Source organism: Lonchura striata, chromosome 25, assembly GCF_046129695.1.
Source record: "Lonchura striata isolate bLonStr1 chromosome 25, bLonStr1.mat, whole genome shotgun sequence".
NCBI lineage: Eukaryota > Metazoa > Chordata > Aves > Passeriformes > Estrildidae > Lonchura > Lonchura striata.
Window position 1 is genome coordinate 6,233,616 of NC_134627.1, and position 24,322 is coordinate 6,257,937.

At 59.6% G+C, this 24,322-nt stretch overlaps 2 protein-coding genes across 2 annotated transcripts; one reads left to right on the plus strand and one right to left on the minus strand.

Annotated features, from left to right (window-relative positions):
- The first annotated feature begins 2,772 nt into the window (after window positions 1-2,772).
- EZH1 (enhancer of zeste 1 polycomb repressive complex 2 subunit) lies at window positions 2,773-14,523 on the plus strand. Its single transcript, XM_021532834.2, has 20 exons — window positions 2,773-2,849; window positions 3,348-3,468; window positions 3,810-3,938; window positions 4,218-4,337; window positions 4,849-4,969; window positions 5,652-5,825; window positions 6,699-6,801; window positions 7,067-7,230; window positions 8,002-8,093; window positions 8,642-8,816; window positions 9,235-9,431; window positions 9,840-9,931; window positions 10,470-10,510; window positions 10,938-11,063; window positions 11,564-11,742; window positions 12,208-12,303; window positions 12,668-12,749; window positions 12,884-12,964; window positions 13,081-13,165; window positions 13,267-14,523. The coding sequence occupies exons 1-20, from the start codon at window positions 2,839-2,841 to the stop codon at window positions 13,325-13,327; spliced, it is 2,250 nt and encodes a 749-aa protein (XP_021388509.1). The 5' UTR covers window positions 2,773-2,838; the 3' UTR covers window positions 13,328-14,523.
- A 381-nt stretch (window positions 14,524-14,904) lies between these two features.
- On the minus strand, window positions 14,905-23,410 carry CNTNAP1 (contactin associated protein 1). Its single transcript, XM_021532828.3, has 24 exons — window positions 23,273-23,410; window positions 22,104-22,205; window positions 21,735-21,928; window positions 21,487-21,634; window positions 21,106-21,309; window positions 20,854-21,038; window positions 20,629-20,772; window positions 20,035-20,296; window positions 19,808-19,957; window positions 19,569-19,740; window positions 19,374-19,480; window positions 19,149-19,268; window positions 18,800-19,003; window positions 18,553-18,709; window positions 18,286-18,413; window positions 18,005-18,172; window positions 17,710-17,928; window positions 17,384-17,623; window positions 17,073-17,309; window positions 16,769-16,896; window positions 16,557-16,650; window positions 16,216-16,449; window positions 16,046-16,093; window positions 14,905-15,960 (listed from the first exon to the last, which is right to left on the minus strand). The coding sequence occupies exons 1-24, from the start codon at window positions 23,349-23,351 to the stop codon at window positions 15,770-15,772; spliced, it is 3,915 nt and encodes a 1,304-aa protein (XP_021388503.2). The 5' UTR covers window positions 23,352-23,410; the 3' UTR covers window positions 14,905-15,769.
- Window positions 23,411-24,322: the final 912 nt, after the last annotated feature.

Consider the following 24,322-nt stretch of genomic DNA (forward strand, 5'->3'; position numbering starts at 1 on the left):
GAATCGGCCCATTGCCTGACACTCTTTTCCCAGTGTTCCCCCGGGCAGATGCAGGCATCTGGAACCCCATGCCCAGCCTCCCCTCTCATGCCATGGGACCCACTCCATTCCCAGGGAATCCCAAGCTCTCCATCCCTGCTCTGACCTGTCACCCTCACCCTCAGTCCTCTCCTCCCACTCATTAGCTGCCAGGTCTGCGAGGGAAGGAGGCTGTCACTGGCCCCTCAAAGAGCTGGGGGCTCTCAGGAGATGGGCAGCTTCTCCCTGGGATCTGAACCCCTGTCTGGGCTCTGCTGAGTGTGAGGGCAGCTGCGAGGGGCACGAGGCAGCCAAGCCTTTTGGCCACAGCCACGCTGGGGGCCAATTGCCCAGCCTGGGGAGCCTGGCCTCAGTGCAGCTGGTGAAGTATTCAGTGGACAGAAGGTGTCAAGGATGGCCACAGGCCCAGGCAGGAGAGCAGCTGGCCAGCAGCTGGATGCCACTGGAGAGCTCACTGTAGGTGCTGCAGAGGGGACAGCATGAGGCCAGCCTGTAGGGCTGGGGACACATCCCTGCGATGGCCCTGCTCCGAGGGTGCATGTGGCACTGCTGGGGCTGATGCTGACCCACCTGCTGATCTGGTCCCAGTGGCAGTGACTTCCCTTGAGGATAGCCATGAGGGTGGCATGGAAGGGGCCCAGCAGTAGAAGGAGATCCAGCCCTGGTAGGTGTCCTGGCAGTGGGCTGGCACCAGCAGCACCTCCAGAGGTCCTGCAGAGCACCAGACAGACCCTAGGATGTTCCCCCACTCCCAGCTCTCCCCCACTAATTGTGGTTTCAGGAGGGCTGTTTGGGGTCACCCCTGGACTTTGCCCAGGATGAGACAGGCACTCCTGTTTGTTGTGCAGTTCAACACACAGCCCTAGGGGTCCCATGGGATCAGCCTAGACAGGAGGGAGCCTCTGAGGCACTTGCAAGCCCAGCAGAGGTTGCACGGGTCTCACCAAGGTCTGCGATGGATGGGGAGGACAGCTAGGATGGCAAGAGGGCAGCTCTACTCACCATCCTTATCCAGAAGGCACCCAGAAGGACATTGGTGGAGGTGGGACCAGTGGGACCATGTGAGGTCCAAGGGGTGCTGGACATTGCCTTGCCAGTGATAGAGCCCCCCACTATAGCACTGCTGGAGGGGGCTGGAGCCACAGTGGATATGGCACCAGGGTATTACCTTCATCTTTGAGATCCCCGTGCTCAGTGTTCCCATGGCCTGCAGCAAGGAGACAGAGGATGCCAGGGCTGCACAGCCAGGAACAGCCCCGGTGCCCAGCTGCTGGTCCCAGTACATCAGAGACCCCTCCTCCTCCTCCCAGGCTGAGCTGAGCACAGTAGAGGTGAAGGGGCTAAGGGAGCAGAGGGCTCCTGGTTCTGCCTTGGTCCTTGCAACCTGGAAGAGAAGTTTCTGAGCCAACACCAGCCCTGGGGGCAGACAAGTTCGTGGCAAACCCTGCTCAGAGATCCTTCCAAAGAAGGCCAGGAGGGGCCAGGCAAGCTGTCCTCCAGCACAGCTGCACTGGGAGAGGAGAGAAATACGCCAGGTGCCCTGTGGGGACTCGCCGTGTGCCAGACCCTGTGCCCAACCCCCTGGGGCCTCCGTGCAGCACCCCCGGCTGCCTGTGCCGCACCCGGGGGAGCACAGACAGGAGCGGGCAGCAGAGCAGCCATAGCCCAGGGAGCATCCTCATCCTACCGACAGCGGGATCCCAGCGCCCGGGCTGGGACTCACCCGGTCACCTATCCCGGAGCCCGGCCCGTCCCAGCGCTGGCGACCCGCTCCCGAGCCAATGCCCGGCAGGGCCGGGGGACACCGGGCCCCCGCCCCGCCTGACCCGGCGGAGCTCCGAGATGCGGGCGGGGTGCAGGGCTGCGGGCGCGGCCGGCCCTGCTCGTCCCCCGCAGTCACCCTGCCAAAAAGGTGCCCCGGGGCAGCCGGCAGCCGGCGGGGGACGGCCGGGGCCGCGCCGGGGCAGCAGCCAGCTCCGTCCGCTCCCCAGCGCCGGGGCCCCCGGGGCAGGAAAGCTGCCGCCAGCAGCCGCTTCCTGCCCGGCGCCGCCACTGGGAGGCCCGGCGGTGGGGCCAGAGGGACCCGGGACCACCGGGACGGCTCGTCGGGCAGCGCGCCCACACCGAGCAGGGCTGTCCCGGGACTCGGAGTGCGGTGGAACCGGGCGGGAACGGCGCTGCCGCCAAGTGCTTCCCGCAAGACCGGGCCGGGGCCGGGTGGGCCCAGGCACGCCGGGAATGGGCGGGCACGGCACCGAGCCGCCGCGTTTAGCCCGTTCCCCGCGGCCGACAGGGGTGTCCTCCAGGCTGGAACGGGTCCGCTCCGCCGGGGCAGGCCACGCGTCCCGGCCCCACCGGCACCGGCACCGGCACCGGCGGCGGCGCGGGGCGGGGCGGGGCCTGGGGTGTGAGGGGCGGGGCCTGGGGTGTGAGGGGCGGGGCCTGGCGATAAGAGGGGCGGGGCCTGGGGAATGTGAGGGGCGGGGCCTGGGTATGAGCGGGGAAGGGTGGGGCCTGGTGTGTGAGGGACCGGGGCCGGGCCGGGTCAGGGCCGGGCTGGGCCGAGTCGAGTCGAGTCGAGGCGGGCCCGGGGCCTGAGGCGGGCCCGGGGCGGATCGAGGCGGGGTCCGGGCCTGAGGCGGGCCCGGGGCGGGCCGGGGGCCGAGGCCTGAGGCGGGCCCGGGGCGGGCCGGGGCCGGGGCGGGCCGGGGGCCGAGGCCTGAGGCGGGTTCGGGGCGGGCCCGGGGCGGGCCGGCGCGTGCGCAGTGCGGCGGGGGCGCGCGGCCTCCCCCTGTCGCGATGGCCGAACAGTGAGTGCGGGCGGGGCCGGGGGTCCCGGGGGTAGCGGGTCCCCGTGGGACCAGCCGGGCCCCGGGGGCGGAGAGCTGCGGGACTCGGACCCGCTCCCCCGGCCCGGCGGCGCGGCCGGCCTCGGCTCGCTCCGCTTCTTGTTGGCGGGCGTGGGGAGCGCTCGGGCCCGGCTGGAGTGGAGCCGCGGCTCTCCGGCGGCGTGTCCCGGGGGAGGGCGGGGATCGCAGCAAGCCCCGGGCTCACGTGCTGCCCCGGGGGCTCGGGGAGCAGGACGGGCGGTTCTGGTCAGCACCGCCCCTCGCTGCTGTCCCGGGCCTGTTTCGGGCTGGAGGTGTTCCGCAGTCAGGAGCACTGCAGAGCTACGGCGTTATTTTGCTTGGTTTAGGTCTGTGATGCATAGAGTGTTTTTCCCATCCACAGGGGCGTTTTTCTAATACCACTTGTTTCGAGGTTGAGCTCTCCATTATTTAATGCTTATTCTTTCTGTACTGTTACAGAAAAATGGAAATTACCACTCCTCCGACATCCAAGTGTATCATGTACTGGAAAAGGAAAGTCAAGTCCGAGTACATGCGTCTGCGGCAGCTCAAGAGGTTCCAGGCAAACATGGGAGCAAAGGTACAGCCACAGCAAGGACTGGGCTGAGATGCACCAAAAAGCTTCATTTCAGCTCAGAGTGAATGGTGCCAGAGGGTGTCAGCAAGATGAATTGATAAGCTGTACTTGACTTGCAAGCTGGATCAATGGGAAGAGATGCCACTTCTGCTCGTGCTCTGCCTTGAGCTTGTGGGCAGCAGCTGGCACATGCACGAGGCCATTGAACAAGCACTGGTGTATCTGCAGCAGGAGAGCTGATTTCCAGCTGGTTTTTACAGGATCTCCTTGCTGAACTGTTTCAGTGCTGTGAGAGTTCTCAATGGGTTTTCTTAAATTTTGAGAGCTCCTTTCTCTCCTTTCAGGCTCTCTTTGTGGCCAACTTTGCAAAGGTTCATGAAAAGACTCAAATCCTTAATGAAGACTGGAAGAAGCTTCGAGTGCAGCCAGTGCAGCTGATGAAGCCAGTCAGTGGGCACCCATTCCTGAAACAGGTGTGCAGAGGAAAAGGGGCAGCATCAGCAAGTGGGGACTGCAGGGAGCTTTGGGAATATGGATGAGTTTTTGTCTGTGTTGTCCTAGATCAGTGTCAGGCCATGCCTCACACTTCTGGAATGCAGAAATGGACAAAAAGTACCCCCAAGGCTTTTCCCTGGATGGAGTCCACAGAGTGGATGTGGGGCTTCTGTATTTGTCCTGAATTCAGTTTTCCTCAGGCTGTGGCAGCCTCCCAGAGTGGTTCCTCACTGACCTTTTCTGTACTTGTATTCCAGTGCACTGTTGAGAGCATTTTCCCAGGATTTTCAAGCCAGACACTGTACATGAGGACCCTGAACACAGTGGCACTGGTGCCCATTATGTACTCCTGGTCCCCTCTTCAGCAGAATTTCATGGTACGTGGGAAGCGTGGGGTCTCAGCGAGGTCAGCATCTGATTGTTACACAGCTGGGAAGTGGTTCTTCATCCCACTTGTTTCAGGCAACATCTGCTTGAGAGATGATGAAGTGTTTCTTTAGTTGCTTGTTTTGTAGAATCCCAGACAGCCTTGTGTCCACACTACCTCACCAGGTAGTCTCCTTTACATGTGTCTTCTTGACAGAGTCACCATTGTTTCACAGAAATCAAGGAGTAAATATGTTTTTTGGGGGTTTTGTTTGTTTGTTTGTGGTTTTTTTTCCTAAGATTTTTATTTCCCTTTATATGAAGAGTTTTATTTCTTAGGCAGGTTCTTTCATTTGTGACTGGGTTACAATGGGATAACACTGATGTGTCAGTGATGAGACATCTGAACCTTTACTGTGCACCGTGTTGTTGGCAGACCTAAGGGACCAGAGCAGCCTTGGGCACAGCCTCGTTGGGGTCAGCAAACTCTGCTTTTCTGAGCTGTGTCTGATTTCTCTTCAGGTAGAGGATGAAACAGTTCTGTGCAATATCCCTTACATGGGCGACGAGGTGAAGGAAGAAGATGAAACTTTCATTGAAGAACTTATTAATAACTATGATGGGAAAGTTCATGGAGAGGAAGGTAACCTGGGAGCAACCAGCTCTGTCCACTCCAGGCCACATTGGATGGGGCGTGGAGTAACCTGGCCTAGTGGCCTGTCCATGGCAGGGGTGGAACAAGATGAGCTTTAAGATCCCTTCCAACCCAAACCTTCCTATGGTTCTGTGATTCAGTCTCTTGCAAATAACATATCCAAGTAGTTCAGAAGTCAAAAGGTGGCAGCAGCAACCAGCTTTTCTGTAGAAGCTCTCAGAGCAGGGAAACAGGATGGTGCCTGTCATTCTCCTTTGGACATTCCTGCCTTTGGGTACCTCACTCCATTTTAATGCCTGGAGTGCCCTGGAGCCAGTCCTGCTGTGTACAGGGAATTCACAGGTGTCCTCTGGGATGCTGAAAATCTGCTAGAGGGGGAGTAGCTCAGCAACCCTGTTCTGCTTGTTGCCTCAGCCAAGAGTTTAATCAATGAAAAGCGCTGCCTGCCCCATCATAAAATTGCCAGTGGGGAAGAAGACAGGGAAAACTGGTGTGGCCTGTTCCCAGATTGCTGAAAATGATAGACCACTACTGACTTTAGTGCTAAAATCCCACCTACCCCAAAAAAACTGAAAGAAGGGCTCTGGTGGGTAGCAGAGCACGGAGGCTTGTGGTTTGCCATGGCAAGAAACAAGAAAAATGGTGGCACTCCCACTTCTGTGTGTTTCAGAAATGATCTCAGGGTCAGTCCTCATCAGTGATGCCGTGTTCCTGGAGCTAGTGAATGCTCTGAATCAGTACTCAGATGAGGAAGAGGAAGGACACAACGATTCTGAGGTGAAACAGGAGGATGGAAAAGAGGAGCTGCCAGTGACAAGGAAAAGAAAGCGAATTGCAGTGGAAGGTGGGTTTGGCCCCCAGAGAAGTGAAGATGATGTTGGTCACATTTCTGTCCTGCCCCGCCTGAGCACTGGGCACTGCTATCCTACCATCACTGCTCTTGTTAATGTGCCAAGAGCAGTTCCAGCTTGACAAGTTCTGTGGCAGAAGGGAAATGGTTTGTTCTCACTGTCTGCTGTGGACAGGAGAAGAAATCACCATCTGAAAGTGTGGTGAGGAGTAATTTAGATGAGTCATCTGTAAACCCACTTCCTGGTGAGATTAGCAGAGCTGGGTGTTATCTGAGAAGTTATGAGATGTTTTCAAGTGCTGGTCTGGCAAGCACCTGTCAGGGAGGTGTGGGTGGATCTGTTTCTGTGGGAGGCAGGGAGATGGATGTTTTTAAATCCCTTCCAGACCTGCTTTCTATGTATTAGTGCTCCTCTTCCCTCTCCTGTGCCACCTGGAGCTCTTGTTGCCTAGAGGAAGCTCTGGTTTGTGGGATTTTCATGTGTCCTCGATGACCTTTTGAATGCTGATGGGTAATTTTGTCTTTGTCCTTGATCTGTAGTGATGCGGGCAGCACAAACACCAGCACTTTAGTGGATGTAGAAAACTGTCTGCAAATTCTCCCCTACAGAAATAAATACTAATAGCACTTAAGAGAAGTTGGTACTTCCAGCAGTACATCGTGCTGCACTGAAAGTGTCCTAGCACTGCTTCTGGGTTGTTCAGTCACCTCAGCCTGGTTGCAGGACACAAAGTTTATCTGTTGTGCATGGGATTACATTTCTGTCTTAAAATACAATCCTGAGCATCTCTGGAGTTGCTCTGTGCAAAAAGGGAAGACCCATCCACGTCAACTTTGCTGAAGAATTGTGTCTCCTCTTCTTTGTAGGAAACAAGAAGTGTTCAAAGAAGAGGTTCCCCAATGACATGATATTCACTGCTATTTCTTCCATGTTTCCAGAGTATGGCTTCCCAGAGGATATGAAAGAAAGGTAGAAAATCCCTGCACTGGTTGTCTTTTCCCTTTCTTAGCAAGAGTTGAAATCTTTATTTCAGAGACCAGCACTGTGGGCTGGCTGGGCCACAAAGCTCAGTGCCTGCAGGCTGTGTGAGCAGAGTGTGTTTTGAGTGTTACAAACTGCAATTTGGCCATGACTTACCTGGGCCAGAGCCTGATGGGCCCAGATGGTGCTGCAGGCACGTGAAGCTGTCACAGATGGGGAAAGCACATCCCTGGGTGTTTGTGTTTGTCAACAGGTACCGGGAGCTGACGGAGGTGTCAGACCCCAACGTGCTGCCGCCGCAGTGCACTCCCAATATCGATGGGCCATGCGCCAAGTCGGTGCAGCGGGAGCAGTCCCTGCACTCCTTCCACACCCTCTTCTGCCGCCGCTGCTTCAAGTACGACTGCTTTCTGCATCGTAAGTGCCATCTCAGCCGGACGCTTCCCTAGAGCCCTTTCTCCTCAGTTTTCCTCTGCACACCTTGCTTAGTCCATGCTGGAGTCTCTGGAGGGTGGTGCCTCATGAGTTTGCAGTGAGGCCTTAGGAGCTGACAGGTGCCCAGAAGCCTTTTGCACAGACGGCTCCGCTCTTTGCTCCCACGGATGGCAGACCGACGCGCGTGGCCGTCCCCTCTCCACGCTCAGCACGCCGCGTCCAAGCTCCTGGCAGTTTGTGCAGTAGTCCTGCCACCACCAGACTTTGCTCTTGCTTTGCAGAAGCTCGTCAGTGAAAGGCATGAATGTTTCACTGCCAAAGTCTGGACATGCCCCTGTGTTTTGTTGCCTCCCTGGAACTTACAGCTTCGTCTTAGTCATGCTCCTGCGGTTGGTCCTGCCAAAGCCTTTTGGATACTGATTAGCTGCTGGACCTGCTGTTCTCCAGGTCTAAGGGCTTCTTTGGGAAGTCACAGGACTTTTTCCAATGAATTATTTATTAAAAGATATAATATTAATATGATGTGGTCTTTTTGTTTCAGTGTGAAAGCTGATCCTTCTCCTCTGGCATCTCCTTCCCAAGCTGCCTAGTCCCCGTTGTGGGTTGGAGCAGGGTTACCCTGTGGGTCTGGTCACTTCAGGCCCCACTGCCAGGGGAACCCTCAGGCACACAGGCTCCTGCTTCTTGTCCCTTGCAGAGTGGGGAGAGACTCTTGGAGACTGCTAATAGTAAAGATAACTGTTACTTTTTCAGCTTTTCATGCTACTCCTAATGTGTACAAACGAAAGAATAGAGAGACCAAGATTGAGCCAGATCCTTGCGGCGCAGACTGTTTCCTCTGGCTGGTATGTTTCTGTGTCACTGCTTTAGAAACCATGAGAGAAGTGCCCTGGCCAGCTCTGCTCTGCAGAGCTCTGTGGATCTTTTCGCAACTTGGATGATCTTTTCAGAATTAGTTCTGGTCCTTGCTGGATTCAGAGGAGCATGACTGCAAATGCAGACCTTACCAGATGCATATTATAGCACATCTCCTACAAAGACTAATTCTAGAGCTGGCAGATGGGAAATTGTGTGACAGATGATTTCTCTAGACTCAGTGCAGTGTTACAGAAATTAAGTCCATGCTAAAAAGGAGCAGAGCAAGAAGTCAGGAGGATCCAGAGGAGTGGGCTGGGGGTTCAGGGTCTGACTGGGCAGCGATGCCAAAGGGAACATAGTGGGAACATGCAACACAAACAGCTGGTTTGGTACTTGCTGAAGGGACCACACGTGGCCAGCTTCTTCTGCCTGCTCTTGGTGGTGGCAGGACAGGGCTTGTCCCAGGGCCTGTGGAAAAGCCTTTCTGCTTTCGTTGGTCATCTGCCACCTGTGTTGTCTTCTGCTCTGCTTGCAGGAAGGAGCCAAGGAGTTTGCTGCACTGCACAACCCTCGATCCAAGTGCTCAGGCCGTCGCCGCCGGCGGCACCACGTGGTGGGTGCATCCTGCTCCAGCACCCCGGCTGTCACTGAGACCAGGGAGGGCGACAGCGACCGGGACACAGGCAACGAGTGGGCCTCTAGCTCCTCGGGTATGGTGCCAGTCCTGAGACACCCCACTCCTCTCTCTGGGGGCAGGCAGCTCCTCGCAGCTGGAGTTCTCCCAGGCTCCCCTCTGCTTCCTGTACAGCTGGAGAATTTGGAGTTAGCAGTCAGTGTTCCCAGCAACCTGAGGGACACCAGCCCTGCCCTTGCTGCTGTGGGATTCACTGTCCTCTCCCAGGAAGGAGGAATGTTGCCAGGCAAAGCAAGAGCTTTGCTGGGATCTGCAAAGGCCAGAGCGAGCCCTTAGCTCCTGAGCACTGTGACTGGCCAGGAGCAGGAGTGTGTGGCCGGGAGTGCAGTGCAGGGTTGCAGGGCACTAGGGGATGACCACTGCCCCCCAGAACCATGATGACCGGGTACCTTCTTCCAGGGTGTGTTTGGCTTAACATCTGCCTTTCCTGCCAGAGGCCAACTCCCGCTGCCAGACCCCCACTAAGCAGAAGCTGAGCCCAGCCTCCTCCCAGCTGTTTGCGGTGGAGACGCCGCAGGAGCCCGTGGAGTGGACAGGAGCCGAGGAGTCACTCTTCCGTGTCTTCCATGGGACCTACTTCAACAACTTCTGCTCAATTGCCAGGCTGCTGGGGACAAAGACCTGCAAGCAGGTGGGTGCCCAGACCAAGCAATGCAGCTGCAAGAGAGGGGCTGAGGCCAGAGCCAGTGCCTATTGGTTTTATTTCTCTGCCACAAATCTCCCCAAGGAAGGTGCCACATCAACACTTTTGGAACTCAGGGTGTTATTCTGCAGCAGTGTTCTTGTTGTCAGAATGAGCCCTGTGTGCTGGTATTGTGGGTTCCCTCCCATGTGCAGTGTCACAACCAGCTGTGCAGGCACTCGTTTTCCAGGCAGGAGGAGGCAGTGTGCCATAGGCAGGAAAATGGGGCAGAGCTGCTGCTCTCTGGGCCCAGGCCTGGGAGCCTTGCTGTGCTTACTCACACTCTCCTTATGCTTTTGATAAAACAACTTGAGTGCACTGAACTTGTTTCTTCTTTTTGCTTGTGTTCTTTGGTAGGTCTTTCAGTTTGCAGTGAAGGAATCGCTTATAACGAAACTGCCAACAAATGAGTTAATGAATCCATCCCAGAAGAAGAAAAGGAAGCACAGGCAAGTGTTGGACAAGCTTGTTTTGTTCTTAAAATGCAACCAGATCCGCTGCTTTTTGTGCCAACACATTCCTGGTAATCCCCATCTGGCTCCCATCTGTGTGCACGTCCTGCTGTCACATGGGGCTGCTGGTGCTGCTGCTGGGTGCTGGCCCTGGCTCAGCTCCAGGGCTGCTGCTCTGTCTGGGGGCTCAGTGGCCCTGCAGCCCCAGGATCAGCTCAAGGATAGGGCAGTGCTGGCTGATGATCCTGGTGCTGCTTCCCTAACAGCAGCCTCAGCTTCAGCTCCCTGACCTGTAGCCCACTTTGTGTGTTGATCTCAATATGTCCAGTGTTATTTTGGCTCTGGTGTTTGGCTTAAAGAACTTCTGCTGCAGCTGCATCACTGTCATATCTCTCCAGTTTATAGTGCTGCTGATCATTAATGCATGAATCTGCCAGGCCCATCTCTGCTGTGCTGGCTCCTGGTGCTGCGCAGTGCTAGCCGGCTCTCCCTGACGGCTTACACGTCCCCTCAACCTCCTCTGCTCCTTTTGCAGGCTGTGGGCTGCACACTGCAGGAAGATCCAGCTGAAAAAAGGTAGAGTTGGCTGTGGCTGTGTCATGGGAGGTTTGCAAGGGTTGAGTTCCCCAGTGGGGTGGCCATGTCCTGCTCACCAGCCTGGCATGTCCAGCAGCATGGAGGGAGTAACTACCCCTGGCCAGGCTCCTTGGGGAGCCAGGGGCATCATGGCCATTCCAGTGCCCACTGAGGCTGCATGTGCAGCAGGGTTTGCTGCAGCCAGGGGAGGCTGAGGGCCGCTGTGCAGCCCTGCTGTGGGCTGGGCTGTTGTCAGTGAGCACAGCCATATGTGTGTCTGTGGGAGCTGGGTGCTGCCAGGCTCCCTGCCCAGTGCAGGCAGACGGGCAGCTTGTACTTTCTCGCCTCCTAGGCCCTGTACTTGCTGCTTTGAAAAGGTTCCTGCAACATGCAGCTTCCAATCTTGGCATTTCTCTTCTTGTTCTAGATAATTCACCAACCCAGGTGTACAACTACCAGCCCTGTGACCACCCTGAGCATCCCTGTGACAGCTCCTGCCCTTGCATCATGACTCAGAATTTCTGTGAGAAGTTCTGCCAGTGCAATCCTGACTGTAAGAAGAAGTGAAATACTCTTGGGAATGAAAGCAGCCAGCTCTCCTGGCACAAAGCACAGGGAGGGTGCAGAGCTGGGGCTTGCTGAGTGCCTGTTTATTCCTGCACTTGCTGCTCTGTCCATCCACAGCAGTTCTGTTAGCAACCTGTTAAATTCCAAAAGGAAATGGTTCTGTGCTGCCATGCAGCTGTTGGCAGCTGGGAGACACTCCTGTTAGTGCACATCCCTGTGTCTGTATCATGTGGGTGCTGCTGCTGGTCCCCTGTGAGCAGGATGTCCCTGTTTAGGGTGGGGATTGGGTCACTGCTCTGCCATGATTGTTTTTCCTGTCTGGGCTTCCATTCCCAGCTTTGCAGTGGAGAAAACAGCCAGTCTTTATTCTGTTCCTGCCCAAGGCCTGCTAGGGCTTGGGAGGAGCAGCTGGGGCAGAGACCCTGCATGGCCCCTCTGTTCTCTGCCAAACCTCCCAGTGCAAACCCATGGTCTGTGTTGCTGCAGGTCAGAACCGCTTCCCAGGCTGCCGCTGTAAGACCCAGTGCAACACCAAGCAGTGCCCCTGCTACCTGGCAGTGCGGGAGTGTGACCCAGACCTCTGCCTCACCTGCGGTGCTTCAGAGCACTGGGACTGCAAGGTGGTGTCCTGCAAGAACTGCAGCATCCAGCGAGGCCTCAAAAAGGTATTGACAGCAGTTTGGCAGGGGCAGAGCTGACACACAGCTGCTGCTGTTGTGTGGGGGGAGCAGGCTTCCCTGGACCTGCCAGGGTCTGGAAAAGAAGCTGCTCTGCCCTGGGCCTCTGCAGCATTTACTCTGGAGTAGGGATTGTGGATGTGAAAATCAGGAGACCGGAGTGAGGAATGGTGAGAGCAAGGGAGTGTGTAAAGTGACTCTAGAGAAACATTTAATCTTTAATTCGGCTGGTCAGAGCAAGGAACTGAGCATTAAAAAAAAAAGGAAATTCAGAGAAAGTTGCGAATTAGTGTGTGTCAGGACCTGTGCAGCTCCATGTAGTGCTGTAAGTCTGTAGGGCGCTGTGTGTCACCATAAAAAGGGGATGCTGGATGGACACTGACTCCCTGCTGCCCCCATGATCTGTGTGCTGTACCTGCCAACTCTCCCCATTTCCTTTCATTTTGGTTCCAGCATTTGTTGCTGGCCCCATCAGACGTGGCTGGCTGGGGGACGTTCATCAAGGAGGCTGTGCAGAAGAACGAGTTCATCTCCGAGTACTGTGGGGAGGTCAGTGCTGTGCCTGTGCTGGAGCTGCTGGCCAGGCACATGGGGGCTGTGTGTGGTGGGAGAGCTTCCTTTGGCTGTGGGGTCAGCTGCCTTCCCAGCTCAGCTGTGCCCATGGGCTCGCTCTGACCAGGTCTGGAGATGGAGCCTCGTGCTGTGTGGGGACACATCTCAGTACCTCTGCGGAGGAATGTGTTGTGTGTGTGCTGCTGCTTGGGAGCCCTGCTCTGGCCCTGCCCCATCCCTGGGAGCCCTGGCAAGCTCCTGCCCATGAGGTGGGAGAGCAGGAGGGTGTTTCCAGGAGGCAGCCCTGGAACCTGGTTCAACCCTCTGCTGCTGAGTCTCTCAAGATGTTCTCCCTCTACAGCTCATTTCACAGGATGAGGCTGACAGGCGAGGAAAGGTCTACGACAAGTACATGTCCAGCTTCCTCTTCAACCTCAACAATGGTAACTTCCTGAGGTTGCCAGGGGTAGAGAAGCCAGGGCTGCTGGCCAGGTGGGCAGGCTCAGCCCACCTCTTGCCTGGGTGACAAGCCTGGCCTTATACCATGGTTTCCTTCTCTTTTTTTTTTTCTAAATAGATTTTGTTGTTGACGCTACTCGCAAAGGAAATAAAATCCGCTTTGCCAACCACTCAGTGAACCCCAATTGCTATGCGAAAGGTGAGGTCCCCCTGCCCAGCCAGGCCAGGCAGGACATGGTGCTGTGAGAGCTCCAGCCCAGGCTGGGGCTGCACATCTCTGGTGTTGCATCTCTGATGTTGCATCTCTGCTTGCAGTTGTGATGGTGAACGGAGACCACCGCATTGGTATCTTTGCCAAGAGAGCCATCCAGGCAGGAGAGGAGCTCTTCTTTGACTACAGGTACCTTGGCCAGCGGGGACCTTGGGCTGCAGGGTTGACCCCACCCTCTGTGAAGGTTTGTGGGGGGAACATCGCTGCAGCCATGACTTCCTGTCCTGCAGGTACAGCCAGGCAGATGCCCTGAAGTATGTCGGCATAGAGAGGGAGACAGACATCATCTAAGCTCTGGGGTGGTTCTGGCACACCTTGCTGCTGCACCTTGTAAGCAATGCCATGTTTGCTTCACGCTGACATGACTGCTGCTGTTCCTGCTGCTGTGTGTGTCACAAGTGCTACTTTCCATCCAGACACCAGAGAGATTTGGGGCAGGAGTGTAAGCAGCCCCTGGGTCATGACTGTCCCAGGGTGGTTTCCCCTCTGCCCCAGCTGGCTGGGAAAGGGGGACTGCCCAGCTGTGGCTGGAGTGGCACCAAGGGATGCCTGGGGATAGGAGACCAGCACTATGCAACATGATACTTTGAGTAGGGGTGCCACTGAGCTGGGTAGAGAATGATGTTACAGTCACTGTTGTGACCCAGGGGAGGCTTCTCAGAAACCTTCCTTGGGCTTTGTGACCCCCTGGCCCTGGCAATAAAGGGGAAATATTCTCTGGCAGGGTGAGGTCTAGCCTTGCACTCCATGCAAAAAGGAAAGAAAAAAGCACTTTAAACTAATCCTCAACTAGTGGCTGGGCCCTGTATTTTTGGGGTGGAGGGACTGCAGGCATCCCAGATGTCCTGCATCTGTCAGCACCTTTGCTGGGATGGTGCTCCAGGCCTGGGATGGGGCAGGCTGGATGGGGCCTGGGGTGACCTGAAGGTCAGGGCTGTCCCCTGAGAGCCACACATGCCACCAGCCTCCTGCCTGGCCAGGTGCTGGGTGCTGGGCTGTGTTCCCAATGTCCAGGGCTGGGTTCCCAGGATGACATGGGGAGCCTGACTGAGCCTTGACCTGGCTCCAGGGCCTCAGCCTGCTCCCAGCTGTTTAGTCCAGGAACACACAGAGGTTCTGGGTTTCCTGGGAGCCAAGCCCTCCCTGGCCCAGGCCTCACCATGCTTTCCCAGTCCCCTGCCACGGCAGGCCAGGCTCTCTGTCTGTCCTTCCCACTGTCTGTGATGGCTCCCTGGAGCATGGAGGTGTTTAGATCTGTCTGGAGCAGTGCTTGTATCCCAGCACCAGCCTGAGCCTTGCTCCCTGCCACCTCCCTCCACCCAGCTCCTGCCAACCCTGCTCTTGCCTAAGCGTCTTCTGCCACTTCGGCCATATCTGCACTATGCCAGGCTTGTATCTGTGGTTTGTTGACGGTGAATAATGGTAATAATAATGCACTTTAAATAACATGGCTTGTAGCCTTTGTCATAATAAAGTGGTAGCAAAGACCCTCCCCTGCTCCTGGCCTCTGTTACCCTGGGCAGCAGCCTGTCCCCAAACTGTCCCCTGCCTGCTGGGCTCTGCCCGGCTGTCCCCAGCCTGGCTCCCAGGGTCCAGGGGAATCACGGGGGACCCGGTGCTGCCAGCTGCCTGAATCACACTGGCTCAAGGTGGGAAGGGGCAGAGGTGCGTGGTGGGGAGAGCAGGCCATGATGTGTGTGTGCAGAAGCAGCTGAGCTGCCTCTAGCCCCAGCTCACTACACTCTGCATCTCACTCCGGGACCAGGAATTGCTGTTGTCAATGTGGTGCCTCCCTTGGTGCAGGATGAGCCAGGGTGGGAGGAGAGGATCTGCCCAGGCTGCCAAGGTGAAGGCTGGGGAGTGTCAAATGCCATCATTCTGCCTTTATTTGATTATCTTCACATCTCATTCAAAAGAACAGACTTTTTAAAAATAAAGTGCCCAGTGGAGCCAGGCCTTTGGGTAGATAAATGCATTTCTGTAACATTGTCTTACCACAACACAGCAAGTGAACAGGAGCTTTCCCTGGGCTGGAGGTAATTGGCAGGACTGGCACTTCGTACAGAGAAGTAGCAAACTACAGACCACATACCACGACACGCGGGGCGTCACGCCCGCGGGAGCTTCCATTTGGTTTTTTATACAAACCGAGAGAATAAAAAAACCAGAGTGTAGTAGAATATCCAGCAACAAAAATGGTAGAAAGGATCTGTACCTGATCTTATGAAAGCAGCATCTCAGCAAGGTGCGGTGGCGGCATGCGCGGTGCCGGTGTGGAGTATTGCTTGGCAGCCCGGCGGAGCGGGGCCGGCGCTCGTGGCTCTGCGCGGTGCTGGCGAAGCGAGCAAAGCAGCGGGTCATCTATGCGGGCAGCACTAACGGGCGGCAGCAGCCGGGTGCCCCCGGCCAGAGGGAGGGTGGGCACCAGGCCTGGGGCTCCCCGACAGAGGCCAGGCAGGATTTGGCAGCTGTAGAGGCAGCAGCCTGCCTCTGGCATAGGGGCTGTCGGCCTATCCGGGCGAGCGAGGCTGGGGCTCGGCGGATCCTGGCCGCACTCCGGGGCCGGTCGGTGGCGGCCGTGGGGAAGAGGTGGCGGTCGCTCCGGTCCGGTCAGTCTCAAGGCGGGTGTTGGCAGTTCAGGTGTGCTCGGCCTTTTGGTCCCGCGACGCTCGCTCATTCCCGGGCGGCTCTCGGGGCTGTGGGGGCTGTGAGCCCGTCCCACCCCCGGCCCCACTAGTCCCCTCTCGGCTCCTCCAGGATCTGGGGCAGGTTCTGTTCCTTGCGTGCCGATGGCGGTTTGGTCGCACCGCCGTAATCCTGGATGGCCTTGGGCTCGTTGGTGTGGTAAGAGCCCTTGTAGCGGTGGTGGTAGAAGTAGAGCAGCACCAGCAACCCTGCCAGCAGCAGGAGCAGGAAGATCACGACTGCGGGGAAGAGACAGCAGTGAGGGATTGGGGAGGGGCCACAGGGCCGTGCTAGCGTGAAATACCAGCCAGAGGCTTCACTTACACCCAATGATGATCCCAGTCCAGCCGTCGTCGTGCACATGGGGGAACTCTGCAGAGACAAAATAGGCAGCTGAGACCAGGCTGCAGCAAGGTCTCATGCTGGAGCTTCCCTTCTGCAGCTGGTGCTTGACGAGGGCTCCATCCCCGCCAGGGTCCCACCACAGCACCCACCTGTGGCCATGTACCAGGGGTCCATCTCAGGAGGGATGAGGATGGTGCTGAGGGGGAGCATTGAGGCACAGCTCGACTCCACCAGTTCTCCCCGGATGCTGTAGGGCCGCAGGGGACTGGTGGGGTGGAAGATGGCTTTGAGGGGCACGAGGGTGTTGAATTTCACCCCTGAGAGGCAGCCTGAGAAGCCAGGTGTGTTGTAGCGCTGGATCTCGGGGTCAATCACGCCAGTCTCTGTAGGGCCACAGAAGGAGATTACTCACCTTCTCAGAGGGCAAGGGCCATGCTGTGCAGAGGACACCCCAACATGGGATCCCAGCTGAGGGCAGGACCCAGCTCACCCATCACACGACCCAGGTACAGGTTTTTGGGTGAGTCCAGCTTGCTGTCCACAAACAGGGAAAACTGCTGCTCCATGATGGGGAGATAGTCCACCTGGGAGGTAGGTGCACAGCATTAGTGCCCACAGAGTCACCCTGCCCATGGGAGAGTCACCTCTCCCAGCCTGACCTGAAGCCCCCAGGCCCCACTGGGAGGGTGTCCCAGCCCAAACCTGGGTGTAGAGTGTGCGGTGCAGGCGGGTGATGTTGACACGGTGGGGCCGCCCGTCCGTCACTGGCTTGTTGGTGAGAGTGAAGACATAGGGGCTGGTGCCCAGCTGGTAGCGCAGCTGTAGGCTCCCTGTGGGCAGCACAGGGCTGTCAGCAGGGCTGAACCTCTCAGTGGGCACATTCAGCCCATCTATAGGCTTGGAAAGTGGCATCCACAGAGAGGAGCATCACGTGGAGCCCCAGCACCAGATAGGGGTCCCCATGCAGGCTCTGGGTGAGCCCCAGGGCGGGGGACCCTGCCCTCACCATCATCCTTGATGAGCACGGCCATATAGTCCTTGACAAAGGTGCTGACGTAGAGCAGCACAGCAGGTGCTGAGGTGGTGCTGAAGCTGAAGCTGACCTCCTCGCTGGTGAGGTTGTAGCCAGGCAGGGGCTGCCAGGGGCTGCTCACAATGCTGGCAAACTCGCGGGCGGCGTACAGCGACATGGGCAGGATGTTGTACCGCACCCAGGTGCCCTCCTCGAAGTACCCACCGATGTCTGTGGGAGAGTCTCCGGGGTGAGGGGAGCGCCGGCTCCTCGGCCCCTCCCACCCGCAGAGCGCTGCCACTCACCGTGGTTGCAGAAGGGCCCGGTGAAGGCCGAGATGCTGCAGTTGCAGGTGTAGTGGCTGTAGCGCTCGACACAGAGCCCGCTGTTCTGGCAGGGCACCGGCGGGTCCTGGCAGTAGCCGGTGCAGTTGACCCGCACACCCTCGGTCTCGTTGGCTTTGCCCTCCAGGTTGAGCGTCACCCCGTTCATCCGCAGTGCCCGCAGGCACCCCAAGAACGGGCGCATCTTGTGCTCTGCTGCGCCTGCAGCGGGGCCAAGACTGAGTGCCCTGTGGGGCGTGTGGCACGTGGGGACCTGGAGGTGCAGGGATGTGGCCAGGGGCTCTCACCAACGTAGAGGGGCCTGTCAAATTCCAGGCGGACGAAGCTCTGTGGGGGGAATGGCCGCACCACCCAGGGCAGCTTGTCCACCCGCAGCCGTGCCAGCTTGACGTTGAGCTCAGCCTTCACCTGGTGCCACTCATCATCGTTCCAGGGTACCACCGACCGCACCGTCAGGTTCTCATCCCCATTCCCAATGTCAAATATAAATGCCACGTCCCTAGTGGCTGCAAGGACATGGTGCTGAGAAAAGGCCCCAGCCCTTCTGCCCCCAACAGCCCTGCACCCTCTGCCCCCCCGTACTGTTCAGCTCAATGCGGATGTAGTTTCGGTAGCCTGGGTTCTCCAGGAAGACTCCAGACTGGGCAGTGGTCTTGAAGTAGAAGGAGATGTCAAGGCTGTGGTTGGCTTGGAAGGTGGGGAAGATCAGGGCTGCACCCCTGTTGAAGGAGACGGTGTTCCAGGTGTTGCCTGTGGGGAACAGGAGGGGCAATGAGAGATGGACAGTGTACCTCCATGTGGGACACCACAGGCAGGTGTAGGCACTCTGCAGGCAGGGGATGTTCTGTGGAACGGTCACTTACGGTCTCCATAGCACCGTAGGGGCCCCAGCACGAACTGGGCTTCAGAGCCAGTGCGGTTGGTGTCTCCAACTACAACCTGGGTGACGGGCAGGTGGTCCACAAAGGTCAGCAGACCCTTGTCTGTCCTCCTGCAAACGTGAGTGCATCAGAGGGGCCATGAGGTGTTTCTGTCCCTTCGCCAGCCCGCAGCCCTGTTACCCCAGTCTGTGCCCCCCATGACTGCAGTCCTCACCCCACAGCTCCTGTTCCACATCTGCCAGCACTCACCAAATTGCATGGTCGGCATCACAGTTGCAGAAGTACTGGGGGTCAGCACAGTTCTTCTCCAGCCCGCAGGCGCAGCGCTGGATGCCCGGGCGTGAGCCCCCCCAGTAGTAGTGCCGCTCATCATTCCGACCCATCCAGAAGCTGAAGGGCAGCCCGGCTGCAGGCACAGAGGAGGGTCAGGACACTGTTCTGTGTCACAGCCCTGCAGCGCAGCCATGCAGCACCAAACCCCTTCCCTGGCACTCACAGGGGGTGTTGAGCAGGCGAGAGTTGTAGCAGTGGAGCTCAATGCGCTGCTCGCAGTACTCAGAGGCATTGGCCAGGGCTGAGACCTCAGCCCAGGAGGCGTTCCAGTAGTCCACGGCCCCCAGGTAGGGCTGGTCCACACTGGAGCCCGTCACCCGCGTAGCGTAGTGACGGTTGTGCCGGATGATGGTCCACGCTCGGTCCTCTGCAGTGAAAGGGGAGCTTTAGGACTTGACCTCTAGGACACCCCCGCTCCCTCTATCCTGTTCCAGCTCCAATACACAGGCAAGGATTGGTTCCCAGGGTGATGCCAGAGAAAGAGGTCCCCTCTGCCCTGCTGCTACCCCCACCTCGGATGTCACAGTACACCGTGAAGGGCTTGAGTGGCCCACTGCCATCAGGGTCGATGGTGTAGTTGCCTGAGGTCTTCCCGCTGACCCGGTAAGCATCACATGTTTCCTTGTAAAGGGCTGGAAGAGAAGAATGGGGTGGAGGTCAGTGCAAGGAAGGCACCAGGCAGGAGTAGGAGCTGCAGGTGCCCCTACTGTCCCTGACGCACGAGGCTCCAAACTCACATTTGTGGCAGGTCTCCCCCTTGTACCCTGTCAGGTCACAGATGCACATGAAGTCATCCCAGGACTGGATACAGCGGCTGTCATGCTCACACAGGTTGGGTGTGCACCTGAGGACACAGAGGGCTCCTGTCCCAGCACCAGCAGACCTCCCCAATGCCCCCCACTCCCAGGCACCACCCTCATCCTGGTCCATACCTGTCTGTGATCCCACAGACGTTGAAGAACACGTTGTGGTACTGCGCCAGCCGTTGCAGTGTCAGCAGCTCCACGTCCACGGGCTGCATGTCTACGTTCAGCATCTGCAGGCAGCCGTGGAAAGCTGTCTGGTTTGACCGGCAGCCAGTGACTGAGGCTGGCTTGGGGCAGCCTGCAAGACAGATGGGGGTGAGCAGCCCTCAGGCACCCATTGCCCCGGACCCCGCCCTGCTGCCCACCTCCAAAGAAGTACTGGCTGCCAGTGCGTAGCTGGAAGGGGTGGGCCACCCGAAACTCGGCACCATCATCATCATCAATGGTCACCACAGCTGAGCCCTCCCGTGCCACCAGGTGCACCGAGTGCCAGAAGCCATCATTCAGGCGATGCCCTGTGCAGAGAGGAAGGTGCATGGGACGCTCCACTGCCAGACTGGCCCCCCAGCCGCACGCTGGCTCCCCAGCCCACCTGCAGCAAACTCCAGCTTCTTCTTGCCAGGCTGGGCGATGGAGACATTGATCTGCCCCTCACTCAGCACCATCTCGAGGGAGCCCAGGCGGTCAGCAAAGCCAGTGTAGAGCAGGAGGCCAACAGTGTCCCAGGAGCGGAAGCGGAAGCTGACAGCCAGGCGGTTCCTCCGTGGGATCCCTGGCACTTGCACGTAGTTGTTGATGCCAGCGAAGGTGATGGGGCTGGTCAGCTGGTCCTGGCAGTAGTGGCCCACTTTGCCCTGGGAGTGACCATGGGAGGGGTGAGGAAGGGAATGTTCCCATAGAGGGAAGGCCCTCTCATCCCCACAGTCCTGGCCTCAGTCGTGCCCAATTGATCCCAATGCCTGGCAGAGCCAGGCAGGCGCCCCAGGCCAGGGACAACCTTGCACGGTCAATCCGGCGCCGCTTGGCTGAGCACGGCCGCTGCCCAGCCCCGTGTCACCCTGCAGCAGGCAGGGAGCCTGCCCCAGGGAAGGGGTTACCCCCCAGTGGGGCTAAGGACAGCCAGGAAAGGGGTGCCCCCACAGCAGGGAGAGAACTCCCAGAGTAGGGGCCACCCCCCAGGCTGGACCTCAAAGCGAATGTTGGACCGCCGGTGCCGGGCCAGTTCGGCGACGTTGACCCCGTTGAACATGATATTCTCCACACAGCCCCGGAAGTTCTGCCGGTAGGTGAGGTGCTGCTTGTCGTGGTCGATCACCCCTCCAAAGAATACCTGGGAGGCAGAGAGAAGGTGTCAACCCCTCTCTGGAGGACACCATCAACATCCTGGCAGCCCCCTGCCCAGTGCACCCACCTCAGTTTCGAGGTCAAGCTGGTCAAAGGTGCCACGGCAGCGGAAGCGCTTGACCTCCCCGTCCAGCGTCAGGTTGACGTAGTGGCCGAGACGCTCAATGTGCAATGAGTGCCAGTGCTGGTCATCCAGGAGGCTGCCCACCGCCACCGTTGTGTGGCCCTCGCTGGCGTGCAGTGGGCTGCTGCCTGGGGAGGACCAGCATCAGCCGGTGGCCCCCTGGCCCCACGCCCCCAGCCCCTGGCCCCGGCTCACCTAAGCTGATGTGCAGGAGGAGCTGGGCCTGTTTGAGCTCCACTGTGATGTAGTCACCCTGTGAGCCCTCCCCATGCATCAGCACCCCATCCTGCTCCAGTGTCTTGAAGTTGAAGGAGATGTCATCCTCGAAGGTACTGACCCTCCTGGCTCGGAAACGGTAGGAGATGGCATCATCCCCATCAAAGTAGAGCACATGGGACCCTGGGGAGAGCAAAGCAGCCCCACCCACGTCAGTGCCTGCAGCAGCAGGTGCCCTGGCACAGGGCTCTGCCATGGCTGCAAACTGTTTGGGCACAACCCCCTCTGAGAGTTTTCCAGGTGTGCCAGAGCCAGCATTCCACCACGCAGGGCTGCAGGAGCCCCCGGCCAGGTACTCACGGTAGGGGCAGCCATAGAGGCCCAGGCGCAGTCCAATCTTCCCACGTGGGTTCCAGGCCACAGGAATGATGCGAATGTATCGTGCAAGGATGGGGTAATGCAGGTCATGCCGCACCACCCCGCTCTCATTCACGTTCCCAAAGAATGTCTGAGGATGAAGGGTCACTGTCAACACCTTATTCCAAGTCAGGGGTCTCTACCCACCTCAGAGAGCCCCCTCCCACAGGGAACCCTGGGCTCCCCCGTACCCAGTTGCTGCCCTGCTGGAAGAAGGGTTTCCAGCTCGTAGGGTGGTCTCCATAGAGCACAATGTAGCGTGTGAGCCAGTCATAGGTATTGAAGGTTCCCTGCGTGGCCACTGCGTTGATCCGGTGCTTTTTCATCAGGTCGATCTGGAGCCAGGGCTGCTTGTCCGCAGGGTCGGGGGACCAGCCGCTGGTGCCTGCGGGGGGAGCAGCTCAGCGGCTCGGCTCTCGACGGAGCGGCGGCTGCTTGCTCGGCCCCACCACAGCACCTGACTGGACCCCTCAGCCCCGCGAGAGGCAAAACCCGGCCAGGGACACCCCCTGCCCACCTCCCCTGCCCCACCTGCATCCCAGTCCAGCGGGGGGACTCACTGTGCAGACGGGCGAAGCTGGCCGAGTAGAAGATGCTGTATCTGGAGGAGGCACCGATGGAGTAGGAGTAAAGGGGAGCAACGAGCTCATCATAGCAGGGTCCTGAGGGGAGAATGGAGTTGGGGGCGGCCTCGGAGCACTGAGCTGGGCAGTGCCCCTGTGGGAGCTCCCCAGCCCTGCGGACCCTGAGGGCTCTGGGGACCCGCGGCTCCCGCGGGCCGGCGGAGCGGCGGGCCCGCTTTGCTCTCCCCTCCCACTGCAGCGGAGCTGACACACCTCTGCGGGCCCCGGCGCCGGCACCAGCCGCCTCTGCACTGACGTGGGCGACGGGACCCCCGCTCTGCCCCGCCCCGGGGGGAACGATCCCGAGTGGGATCCCGGGGGATCCCGTGCAAACCCACGCGGCACTGGCAAAAGACCCTTCGGAGGGGCCGGGGTCCCGAACCGCTTTCGGGGTCTCCTAAGAGGTCAGAGAGAGCCTGGGGCGCTCAGGAGCATCCCAAGCTCTCACTGTAGGAAGCGTGCTGCATCAACCCCCAGTCCACCGCCCGCCGACATCCCCTGTACCATGACCCCCGCCTCGATTGCCCGGCCCCGAGGAAGGGACTCCGGGCGCCGGCTCAAGGGGCCACGGGGAGCTGCCTGTGCGACCAGAGCCTCGCCGATTTCCGTTCCCGAGCGGCTGTCCCCAGCCCCGGTATGGGGTCGGGCCCAGCGCAGCCCCGCGGCGGGGCCAGCCCGGCGGGCGGCGGCGCTGGCCGAGGTGCTGGCGGAGCCCGGCAAGTCCCGCGGGGCGGCCCCGCTCTCCTCGGCATCCCGGGGCATCCCGGGGCATCCCCGCATCCTCGGGGCGTTCCGGTTGTCCCGGGTCCCCAGAGGCTGCGGCCAGGCGCGGGGCCGCTGCCGGCGGGGGGGCTGCGGCGGGGCCGCCCCGGGCGGGGCGCGGTCGGCGGGAGAGCCCGGGCTCCCGTGTCCGGCGGTGACCTTGGGAACGATGCGAATAGGGGCAGCGGAGGATACCGAGGGATGCCGGGGTTGCCCGGGGAAGAAGAAGGGGGGACGCCCGAGAGAACGGAGGATGCGGGGACTGCTCGGGGATGCGGGGACGGGGCGGCGGGCGCGGTCCCGCAGTGCGGAGCGGCCGCTTCCGGGACTGCGGCCCCACTTACGTGCGAGGCAGCCGGGACCGGGGCGCAGGAAGCCGGCACAGGCGGCGAGCAGGAGCCCGAGGAGGCGGCGGGCGCCCATGCTGCGCGCCCCGAGCGCCCTCGGCGCCGCCGCTCCCGGTGCTGCAGCCGCGCGGCGGAGCGGGGCCGGCGGCTCCGCCCACGGGGCGGGGGGGAAGCCGGGCCGGACCGGGAGCGGCGCAGAGTCCCGGCCACCCCCGCCCCCGGGAGATGCTCCGCCCGGGAGCTCGATTTCCCCGCTCCTCGGCACGGCGAGCCGCGGCGGGCTGCACCGGGACGCGGCTCCTGTGGGTGCGGGTACGGAGCTCCCCGGGCGGCCCCGGTCGCTTCCTCGGCGGTGCCTGGTGCTCGCCGCTCCCCGAGCCTCCCCTGCTCCTGCAGCCCCGCGCAGGGGGGGTCGGAGCGCTTCCCGCAGCAGATGTGGCGTGGCGGCGGTTTGTAATCAAGCCGTGGATTAAAGCCTGCAGGTCTCGGGGTCGCTGCTCTCTCCAGCGGTGCAGGAGAAGGGATTTAGTTTGTATCTGCTCTCAACCACCCCCAGACGCCCACAGAGGGGTTGGGGGGGCTGGTGCCCGCGTGTCCTACATACACCTACAGACCCGCGGTGCTCCGTGTCCCCTGGCCCCGCAGGAGCAGACCTGCTGTCCCAGCGGCCTCCAGCAGTCCCGGAGACAGAGATGCCCCAGGAGCTGCTGGCTCCAAGCAGGAGCAGGGCCAGGCTGTGCCCAGGGGCAGCATGTGCCAGGCCTGGCTGCCGCGGGCAGAGCAGCACCGTCAGCCGGGGCAGCCGGTGCCAAGGCTCCTCCCTGCCCGGGCAGAGCCCAGGCCGGGCTGGGGAGTGAGAGAGAATAGAAAGCCCCAGGTGTGGCAGGGATGTGGGACACCTGGCAGTACACCAGGAGCTGGAACTGTATGCTGGGAACATTGGCAGCTTCCCTCCTGTCCCCCAGACCCTGGCAGTGCCTGCAGATCCATCCCCAGGACAGGCACAGCCCACCTGGCCTTATCCTGACACCCCGGGGGGCTGCCTGT